The 11,743-nt window shown below is 36.4% G+C and overlaps 1 protein-coding gene across 1 annotated transcript in view; it reads left to right on the top strand.

Moving 5' to 3' along the window:
- Positions 1 to 261: 261 nt before the first annotated feature.
- LOC133519526 (zonadhesin-like) overlaps positions 262 to 11,743 on the top strand; it is a 56,923-nt gene continuing 45,441 nt past the window's right edge. The window contains exons 1-12 of the mRNA XM_061853531.1: positions 262 to 1,232; positions 3,531 to 3,599; positions 4,369 to 4,554; positions 5,299 to 5,586; positions 5,774 to 5,925; positions 6,834 to 7,098; positions 7,443 to 7,637; positions 7,953 to 8,408; positions 8,743 to 8,903; positions 9,221 to 9,422; positions 9,811 to 9,999; positions 11,044 to 11,210. Of these exons, the coding sequence (XP_061709515.1) occupies positions 1,163 to 1,232; positions 3,531 to 3,599; positions 4,369 to 4,554; positions 5,299 to 5,586; positions 5,774 to 5,925; positions 6,834 to 7,098; positions 7,443 to 7,637; positions 7,953 to 8,408; positions 8,743 to 8,903; positions 9,221 to 9,422; positions 9,811 to 9,999; positions 11,044 to 11,210 (2,400 nt within the window). The 5' untranslated portion in view covers positions 262 to 1,162. The remainder of the gene's footprint in view (positions 1,233 to 3,530; positions 3,600 to 4,368; positions 4,555 to 5,298; positions 5,587 to 5,773; positions 5,926 to 6,833; positions 7,099 to 7,442; positions 7,638 to 7,952; positions 8,409 to 8,742; positions 8,904 to 9,220; positions 9,423 to 9,810; positions 10,000 to 11,043; positions 11,211 to 11,743) is intronic.

Here is an 11,743-nt window from a genome sequence, read left to right as displayed (position 1 = left end):
ATTTTGAATTCGTCATAGTTGCCACCCGTATTGCACTTACGGCCTTAGTACCAAGTTCCGCTATTTTTTTTTCCCAAAAAATTTATTCACGATTATTTTCAATTTAATCCTGCTTGCAAAATATCACGAGGATCGGTTAAGAAATGCGACCTCCGGTGGCAACTTGTCACTTTCGCACCTAATAGGTACTTGTTAGAAGGTGACAGACATCTTAGGCCTACTGTAGAGGAGAACATCCGCACATTCAAAAGTATTTTTGCCCAAGCTGAAATGGACATCTTCGCTGACGCTCGGTCACTAATGGAGCAGTGTTATTTAACTCTTCTATGTGCTTACTTAATTGTACAAAAAAAATGTTATTACCATGAATATTTGTCAATAATTTATTACAAAATAAATGTCTGGAAATTGTTGAATAACTTACAATAACAAATACACGGTGTTTTTCAAAAACTCCGTTAACTTCGGCATATCGATTTATCGATTATTTGACAACTGGTCTGGCCAGGGTAGTGACCCTGCCTATGAAGCCGATGGTCCCAGGTTTGAATCCCGGTAAGGGCATTTATTTGTGTGATGTTTTCTATGTATATACTCGTAAGTATGCATTTATCTACATACGTATGTGTATCGTCGCCCAGTACTAGTACAAGCTTTGCTTAGTTTAGGGTTAGATCTGTGTAAGATTGTCCCCACACATTTATTTATTTATAAAGCTATGTACAGTCAGCTGCAATGAAAGAAAATAAATTATTGAATATCTTTAAAATGGAGTTACTTAATATAGAATACCTGTGTCCTTGAGGAATTAACTTAATACAAGCTCTGCCCGCGTAGCCAAATCCAATCTTTAACGCTCCGTAGCGAATGAAACGCTACTGACACTGTCGCATTAATATGGAAGAGTGATAGAGAGAGATGACTACGCTACGCCACAGAGCGTTAATATTATGCATGTTGGCTACGCGGATAGGAAAATAACTGAGTTTAAAAAAAACACGGTGTATATGTTTTGAACGCCTTTACGAACGTAATTAGGGCTTGTTTTTTAAATGAATTAATGGGCTGCAACAATAGTGCATTATTGTTTGTGTACACAAGTGCATATAATATAGGTTATAAAAGAGCGTAGAACCCTCGGAGCAGTTAATAGAACACAACAATGTGGAGGGCACTGTTTTTGGCGGCCTCCGTGGCCATGTTTCATGAGGCTCTCTCGAGCGTCGGTAATGGTAAGTTTAATTGATTTGTTGATAGTGATTTTAACCTTAACAGTTTCGTTTTAAAGTAAAAGTTCAATCGCCATCAGATATATCGGAGCGGCCAAGGTACTCATAAATATCTGCACACGCCTCTATTGTCAATGCATTACAGTGCCGTATAGGATGAATTGTGGACTAAAACAACCACCAAATGGGCCTCACAAAATCCATCCGGGGTCACGGCAAACTTTAACGGCGCACTGTGATCCCAAATCGAGAAAAGTGAGAGATTGCTTATTTCGCTATAAAAAAAACGGATTCGATAGGTAATTTTATTTAAAAAAATAATTACTCTTTGCAGTTTAAAAAAAATGTGTAATTAGTAGTGAAAAATAATGAAAATTCTTCTTCACCTTTTTTTCTCGGAAAGGAAGACGAAAACTATTTTGAATTTGAATATAAATAATGCCATCCAGCTATAGTGTTATTTTTTGTAAAAAAGCTGCTGCAGGCAAAATGCAGAGCGATATTTTTTTTATATTATAGTATAAAACAGTTTGTTTACAGTTCGTTTCTATGAGGGGTTGCAGTTCTAACCTAACCTAAACTTACTTTTCTGTACACTGCATAATTCCATAATATTTTATGCTGAATTTTAGAATGCCGAATTTAATATGATACGACAGGCATCCGTAATAATTACCAAAACGTGCGTTTACTCGTAAGTCTTCATTTGAAGATCACGAATTTCATTTTTCCGGGTTTACAAAAGACCGATTTTTTTAATACCGAATAATTTTACTTCCGATCGGTTAATGATTTTTTGAAATTGAAAATTCGGAAAAACTTAAAATAGGAACTTTAAGCTTTGGTTCGAATTACAATAGGATTTTAAGTGTTCGGAAATAGTGCAGTCGTGATTGTCTTCTATCGTGGTTTTCAAAATCGTGTTTTTGATATTTCGGACGTGAAAAAATCGGGATTATGAAAATCGAAGTAATGAATGTCGGGAAAATATATTTCGGAATATTTGAGTGGTCTCCTTCAGACCGGGATACGTGGATAGGCAGGATACCTTTGCCCAGCAGTGGAGCATGCTATAGGTTCATATAAATAAATAAAATAAAATTTGATACAAAGTGAATAATGGTGGTCGTAAAAAGGTGAAACATTTTGTATTATTGCCTAGCTGCTCACTCGTCGTCCAAAATGAAAAACTTGGCAGATTCAAATATATTTCAACAAAATATGCTATATAAACCAAGCTAACCTCCCGCAGTTTTTATTTTATTTCGAATTTAGCTTGGTCCCTTTAACATGACATGCATTTGCACATCAAAGGGTGATTTCCATAACACTATAGTAGTATATATATTGTTAGGAAGTATTGTAGATAAGTAGATGAATAAACCGTTTATTTGAATGCTGCAGAAACAAACAATTTACAAAATATATTACAAATAATATAAAATGATATCACTAAACACGAGAAATGGATCTACTTGTTACGCTGAGTGCATTGCAGCAAAAACAATTTTACAAATTAAATTTTAAAAACAAATTTACAAATTTTGACATATACTGGATGAAATGCTTCTTGGTTCCGCTAAAATGCGCATATACTGAAGTATACACTCTTATATCATAAGCTGCGATACATTTTAGTATTCCATTAATGCAGACATATTGTAAAAGATTTCGCCAGAAATTTTATGGAACTACATTAACAAATAAGGAAGATACGTTCCGTTGTATATATCTTTGAACCGCTCTCCTGCGTCATTACATTTAGGAGGTATCGAAATATTATATATATACAAGGTGGTCAAAAAATATGGGCATTCCCGTTGCCAAGGAGGTTTTGGGATTATACCGAGCAACTTTTACTATAGGACCAACCCTTTCGCGACAAATAAAGTCCGTGACTGTACATTTAAAAAAAAAAGCTTAACTTCCAAAAAAATTCTACAAACAATTGACGTGACAGCTACTCCATGTAAAAATGAACTGACATAAGGACCATCATTTGACGATAATATATGAGTAAGTAAAATTTATTCAGGGACCTTAATTTTATATCCGCAACGCGGGCTTCGTCACGTGAACACAAACTCATAATCAGCTACAGGCGTTGTCACAATACAATACAACGGTAAAATCTGCAACAGGCTTCGTCGTAAAAAACCCTACAAATAAAAAGCACCCTCTAACTCGCCGCCAGCAGGCAGTGGGCTCAGCAGGCTGGCCGCATTTCCCCGTTGAATTGCGATGCTAATTCTTTGGGAAAAATACTAAATACTACTGAGTAAATTGTTCTTGTACTATCAGAGCCAACCACTTCGCCAACAACAGTAAACCTGAAGACGACGACAGATCCTAGCTGCGGTTGCGGAGAAGGTAAGAAGAAACGACCATATTTTAATCTCCCGTTTAGGGTACCGTAGTCAACTACCCTTAAAGTTTCGCTATGTCCGTCTGTCTGTCCGTCCACAGCTTCGCTCCGTAATCATTAGTGCTAGAAAGCTGTCATTTGGCATGGATACATTAATCATGCATGGCTACAGAATGGTAGGTAATATAAAACAAGATTTTTTTTAGGGTACCATACGGAAAGCTTTTTTTTTTGCTTGAACCTAAGGGTGTTGGTTAAGGTCGCCGGAAGACGCTGGATGTGGGTCGTTTCCAACCGGTACATGTGGAGGTCCAAGGGGGGAGGCGTATGTCCAGCAGTGGACGTCTTATGGCTGAGATGATGATGATGATGATGAAGGGTGTTGGTTTTTTAAAATGATAAGGGTCTCCAACAATTTTTTTTTATTAAAGATAATATTTTCGGAAGAAAGCTTTAATAGAAAAAAATATGTCCCCCTCTAAAATGAAAAAAAATATTTTTCAATGAAAACTATAGGGAACATGATCAATCCAGCCGTTTTTGAGTTATTGCAAAAAAGTCTTCTCTTCTTAAAAAGACATCCAAGCACTGGGAACGTACTCCCATAGTCAGCTGCTGAGAGAGGTGACCCCCCCTGATGGTAGGCTGCAGGGGGTCACCTCTATCTGCAGCTGGCTGTGCAGCCTGTTTAGCCTATGCACGTGCGCCAATTCCCGTGTATTTATCATCACGTGCTGATAACATTTTGCTGACCGGCACACATATTTTTCCCAGTGCACCCACCTAAATGTGGCAAGAATGAAGTATACGACAACTGTAAGGATACTACTTGTCGGCCGACCATGTGCTCTGAGCTCGGCTATTCGCTGGATTGCAAAAAATGCAAACCGGGGTGCAAGTGCAAGAATGGCTATGTTCGCAACGACAAGGGCGTTTGTATCCCTATTAATGATTGTCCATGTAAGTATTATACCATATATCGGGGTTTTTGCTGCGGGAATGCCTTCTTGTATTAATAACTTTGTTTGTTGTAAAAGAATGACCAAATTATGAATTTAAAATAGACCAGTAGATATGCAAATGAGCTTAAAAATGTTAAAATACTCAGTTTTTAACTACTTTTTGGCTAATAGTATAAGACATCCCCCCCACCAAAACCCCGAGGTATGATAATCATGCAGCAAATAGCAATTAAATTCTTTCGTCTAATCAGTCTTATTAGATCTGATGGAATAATGATACCTATCTACCAATAAAGTTAAATTAAATTTAATCAACGGGTGGTCTATTATAAAAAAAATATAAATCCGAACGTTAATCTGTCTCTCCGCCTGTTATATCTTCACGTTTAAACCTATGAACTAATTTTGATGATGCTCGGTATGCAGATAGTTTGCAACCCGAGGAAGGACATAATACTTTAGATTGTACATTATTACACGTATAAACTTGTTGAAAATATAAATTCCATAAAACGTCACTTTGTTGTTTTCAGTTTTAAAATATACTATAAATTTTCGGTTTTCGAAATGTTCTTAGAAGTTTCAATGGAAATTTTCCTACATTTTAGAAAGTTTGCACATCATTAGGAAGGACAAAGGATAGTTTTTATCAATTATCGTCATCATTCGACGCAGATGAAATAGAAGCTAGTCAGATATAAGTGTAATAATTAATTTTACTGATAGTTTTGTATAATTCCAGCATGTGGCGGGGACAAAAACGCACAGTCCGGTTGTGGCAATAATTGCGGCAAAATGTGTGGCGATGGCAAGAAACCTGGGGCCTGTTCAATGGCTTGTTGGCTAAATGGTTGCGATTGCAGAGATGGGTTCCAGTATGACACTCACCAGAGGAAATGTGTCAAGAAAGAAGACTGCAGTGAGTTTATTTATCCTCACAAAATTTATTTTATTATTCAACAACTATATTATAAAGGTTGTGGAAAAAACGGACCCTCACCATTTAATTACCACCAACATGATGTACTTGGTAATGTAACACTATAGTCTACGAATGTACGCATGAAAAGAATTGGCGGTTACGATATAGAGTTTTTAGTAATGAAGTTGTTTCGATAAAAATAAATTGTGTCCTTCATCGTTTAAAATTACCTATTGACTATTATTTTTCCTTCGTACAGCTATTAAAATGTAAAAGGTAATATTTTTTTTTGCAGCACCAATTTGTAAAGATAACGAAGTATATTCCCCTTGTGCCAATGGCGGATGTGGAGCTAAAAACTGCAGCCAGATCAACGATCCTCACATTTGCATAGACCCTATTTGCATTAAAGGATGCGTCTGCCAAGATGGATACTTGAGAAATGATGTAACTGGTAAATGTGTGCCAAAGGACCAATGCCCAAGTAAGTAAACACACTTAACTTCACACTTCTAGTTTAATTTATCTAACTGAATCTATTTCAATATAAAGTACAAAGTATAGTCAAGATAAAGTACAAAATTCAATAGGAACCTCTCCATAGTTCATTGTACTGATCCTTTAATGTTTTACTGTATTTTGGATGAATTTACCGGAAAGTATTACAAAAAAATATCAAAGTTTTTAACAATTGAATTATTGTACATTTATTCCGAAGCTGACCGAGCCGCCTTGTGGATGCTGAGGTAACAACAAATTAGTTGAATTTGTAAATTGCAGTCCTCAAATAAGGAATTTTCTAAAACTTGTCAACAACTCTTTTACTGATCATTAGTATCATTATATATTTGAAATGTTGGAATGGAGTTTACAAAAATGATACTAGTACTACTACTTCACTGGATCAGCGACCTGAAGTTGATCTTGGCCTTCGACAATAAATTTCGCCATTTGTTCCTATCTTGTGCGATCCGACGCGCAGGTCTTCCTGGACCTCGTCAATCCATCGGTACCTAGGCCTTCCGACTCGACGTCTCCCATTACAAAACTGATACGAGTATGTCGATGCCTAAAGAACCTAATTTTTTTTTGATGGTATGTGTTGAAAAATATATATGGATCTTGCCTTATTTCTCAACTTACAACGCTTTCAATACCTCCCCAAATTTTTCGCTCGGTACATTTATCTTTTACAATTGATAAGATCATTTTAGTTTATAAGTAAGTATGCTGAGTCATTATTTGATATTTACAAGTTCGGCTTTGATGGAGGAAAACTTTCGTTGAAAAACTTGAATAATACATATACAGATGTAATCAAAGATGCATATAAATCCCAATACACATTAGGCTAGTGTAGGGACTACAGCCCAAAATCTCTTTTAAGTATAATGAGAGAATATATATATTGTATGTTATTTTTTACAGAAAATTGTCCTGGACAGAATGAATACTACGAGCCATGCATACATGCGTGCGGAAGCCAGAACTGCTCGGACAGAGGCAAAATCTACCACTGTCCCATCATAGTGCCGGGAAAGTGTGACTCATCCGGGTGTCGTTGCAAGCCTGGCTACCTAAGGAATGCTAAAGGAGTTTGCATTTTAGAAAAGGAATGCCGTATGTATACTTTTTCCCATGACATTCTGTATAAATTTGCCTGATCTAAACATGGAAATATGCTCACTGGATTGGACGGTCAGAATGTCATCCACCCTAGGTGCTTTTAAAATTCGTGGTTTCTATCTTATAAATGTCATTTTTATTTAATTTATTTATTTACCTTTAAAACTCACTTTTTATGAGCTTTGAGCCCAATGTTCCAATAAACAGCAGCATTTTTGTTACATATAATATGTACCTACTCGTAACCAATATGTTTTTCCAAGGATCCGAAGCTGATTTCTGGTGTCCCTGTTTTGTCTAGTGTCTGGTTTTTTAAACTGCGTATTATTGTATTTTAGCTCCACTTGATTGCCCCTCTGGGGAAGTTTGGAGTAAGTGTCCTACCGTCCCATGCGAAGGGGACAAATGTCCTAAAACCAGAGACTCGCCACAAAGTTGTCCGACCGGAATAGTCTGCAGTCCACCGCGATGTGTGTGCGGCTACAACAGGAAAAGAGCTGAAAATGGAACTTGTATCCCAATATCTGACTGTCGTAAGTATTACCAAGAAAACCTAAGCGATTATTATATTAATTGTATGATTTTATTCATCATATATTTGTTATTTTATCAAACAAGTAAGACTGGAGTCAATGTTTGAATTACTTTCTAATGGCAAACTGTGCTGAAATGTAGCAGATCTTCGTCGCTTTATTGACAATGCAATGTTATGGTATTTTTTTGGATAGTGGATGTAGTAGCGTTGTGATAGTAGCGTTGTGGGAGATATCTCTTCTTTTATGTTCACCTATTGCAAAGTTGAACAATATAAAAATGAATACCTACTATATTTAATTTTATTGTTTTAGCACCGTTTAAATGCGGTAAGAACGAAATGTACCTCGCGTGCCCATACAACTGCCCAGGGGAGAAATGTAGCGACTACATCAACCAACCGGAATGTCCACTATCCAAGATCCGCATAGTAAATTGCAGGCCGGCGTGTAAATGTATAAAGGGCTACTACAGAGACGAGAAAGGAAACTGCATTCCGGCTTGTGACTGCATTCGTAAGTATAACAATATGTCAATCTATGTATTTCTTTTCATTCATAATTTTGCTAGTACCATACAATACCTAACGAAGGTCGATGACATCGTAAAGTATAAGAGAGTAAAGTCCGGACTCGTCCTGAGGGTCGCGAAGTTAGAATCTCGACAATCGTCCTTTAAAATTTGTCTTTCCGTGTATATGCGTATATGTCAGGCTTTCCCTATAGAGCCAAAAAATACGGCTGGATATTCTTCATATTTGTTTTTTGGCCAACCCTTAACTATATAATTTATTAACGACCTACGACGACGAATTCCAGTACCACCATGTACATTAACTTCCCCGGGGTATACTACCTATACAACTTATCCCTGTACGCCAAACATCATCTATAGTAGAGGCGCCGGTTCATAAGACAACGGTTTCTTAAAAAATTACTCAAGAGCTTTGTGGTATTTTTGGATAGTGACGACACTTCTACCAAAGACATATTGGTGGAACCATTCGCAAACATGTATGGTAACTATTGCCAACATTGTTCTTTTCAATTTGCGCGTAGCGGCGTTGCGCGTCTGTAAGTGAATAATTATTGCATACTTTTTCAGAACACCCGCCCAAATGCGGCAAGAACGAGGTATACGACAACTGCACTTCCACGAGTTGTAAGCCGACACTTTGCTCCGAGCTCGGCTACCCGTTGAACTGTGATAAGAAATGCAAGCCGGGATGCAAATGCAAGGATGGTTATGTTCGCAACGACAAGAGTGTTTGTATTCCTATAAATACGTGTCCATGTAAGTATCAAAATAAAATGAATTTCCTATATTTTGACTAGTTTAAAGTTCCATGGGTAACATAAGAAAAGACAAAAAGGACACCTTGTTATTTGGTGCGAGACAATGATCTCGCAAAAGCGCGCATCGTTATAAATGGTACTGTTATGAAGCATTAACTCTCTTCACATCATCCTCTCCTTTCCTTTGTTGGTCTTGTAGAACTAAACATTAACATACTTATCACCAATTTTATTCAATCGTTTTAATTCTGTAGCATTTAATTTTATCTATATAAGCCTTCTAAAAGAATATGTTTATAATTTTAGCATGTGGTGGAGACGAGAACGCCCAGTCTGGATGTGGCATTAACTGTGGCAAAACATGTGCTTCGATTGGCCAAAAACCTCCTATAGTTTGTCCACTGATTTGTAAGCTCAACAGTTGCGATTGCAGGGATGGATACTATTATGACCCTAACCAGAAAAAATGCGTTAAGAAAGAGGACTGCAGTAAGTATTACAGACTCTTATAACTGCTTAATGAGGTTAACGATGTGGTATGGAGATTTTCTTCAGGCAATTAAAATTATGAAAGAAGTTATGATATTTATTATATTTCACGACTGGTCTGGCCTAGTGGATAGTGACCCTGCCTATGAAGCTGATGGTCCCGGATTCAAATCTTGGTAAGAGCATAAATTTGTGTGACGAACACGGATATTTGTTTCTGAGTCATGGGTGTTTTCTATGTATTTAAGTATTTATAATTATATATTATATATATCTTTGTATAAGTACCTACAACACAAGCCTTATTGAGCTTACTGTGGGACTTAGACAATTTGTGTAATAATGTCCTATAACATTTAGTATTTATTTATTTATTATATGATTTTAGCGCCGACCTGCAATGAGAACGAAATATATTCCTCTTGCATAAATGGCGGATGTGGGCCTAAAAACTGCAATCAGATAAACCAGTCAAGCGCCTGCGTAGATCCAAAAATTTGCAAAAAGGGATGCATTTGTAGGGAGGGTTACTTGAGAGCCGACAATGGAACTTGCATACCAAAGAATCAGTGCCCAAGTAAGTGAACCTTTTTTCTCTTATCTTCGATACCTCTTATGCCGGTTCATTAAGTTAACCGCCTAGGGCTATACAAAAGAAAAATCAAAAATGTACAACGGAGATTTGGTCATATTGTAAAGGAAATGAAGTTAATTTTGTTTTGTTTAAAAATTTAATGAAACAAAACAAATGCAACTATTATAAAATAATAATGATTATAAAATATTTATTTCAGAATATTAAAATTCCATAAAATACTGTTAGTACCATGTCATTATCGCTACATGTTAGTAAGTAAGTACATTATTATAATTGAATATGATAATTTTTATCGAACAGAATAAGTATATATAGCTAGGATCATGAACCTTAGGCGGTTAAGAGTATTGCTGGCAGTGCGATATGCCATCACCTATTTCAGTACCCCTAGTGTAAATAAATTCGATTTCGAAACGTGACTTACGCGTTTGCGTTAATTCTCATTTTGTATGGGTTTTTGAACAGCGCGCCAAGCGGGACGTTTTGGAAAGTCAAAAATCTCATACAAAATGACACTTAACGCAAACGCGTACGTCAAGTTTCGCTGTCGAAAATATTTACACTAGGGGTACTGTTCTCTCAGCATTAACCGTTTCGTAAAGTTGAAAGTGCTATTCCAAAGCATTTAGCTGTTTCTTTGTGTTTTTGTGATGGCAATATTTTTAATTTGTTAGATTGAAATTGAATGTGCTTAAGGACCTAATAATTTTACGAAAATATGTAACATGGGTCATGCTTTATTTCAACTCTAACGCTTTATATAACTACCTTATCTTTTTTACTCGGTCATTTATCTGATACCATTAATAAAATTTATTTTGGTTTGTAAGTATGTTGAGAATAATATGATATTTGCCAGTTCGTCTTTGATGGAGGAAAACATTCGTTGAAAAACTTGAATAATACAGACGTAATTCAATGATGCATATGAATCCCAATCCACATAAGACAAGTGTAGGAACTACAGCTCAAACTCTCTTGTATAATGAGAATATGATATGTATATTGATTGTGTTTTTACAGAAAATTGTCCTGGACAGAATGAATACTACGAGCCATGCATACATGCGTGCGGAAGCCAGAACTGCTCCGACAAAGGCAAGATCTACCACTGTCCCAACATAGTGCCGGGAAAGTGTGAGTCATCCGGGTGTCGTTGCAAGCCTGGTTACCTAAGGGATGCTAAAGGAGTTTGCATTCCAGAAAAGGAATGCCGTACGTATACTTTTTAAATAATATATGGAATAAGGACAAAAGACTATGAATTGTAAGTTCTAATTCCAATTAAGTTATTTATTTAATCAAAAATAAGGATTAAAAAATTATTACAAAAATTTACTTGACAAATTCATATCCGCAACGCAGGCTTCGTCAGAATGGTACAGGTGGTACAGCCATTAATCAGCAACAGGCGTTGGCATTGCACACAAACAATAAAGCTATCTAAGCTATCTAAAAAAAACAAGGAAAGGAAGGATGAAGGAGGAGAAAGGAGGAGGAAAGAGGAGGAAGAAAAATAGTATTTTACTAACGTGCATCCGTGAATAATGCTTACCAACAGTTTTTTTGTCGGCCCAATCCAAGAAATGCTTATTAAGATATCAAAAAAATATTTCTTCAACCAAAAACGTCACTTTTGACACGGACAGATCGGTATCGTATCGCTGTACCATCTTATAAGCAATGTTCGAATTGGGCCGTATATTTTCGTAATATTGTCTGG

This window comes from Cydia pomonella, chromosome 7, assembly GCF_033807575.1.
Source record: "Cydia pomonella isolate Wapato2018A chromosome 7, ilCydPomo1, whole genome shotgun sequence".
Lineage (NCBI taxonomy): Eukaryota > Metazoa > Arthropoda > Insecta > Lepidoptera > Tortricidae > Cydia > Cydia pomonella.
This window is presented reverse-complemented; position numbering and strand designations above follow the sequence as displayed.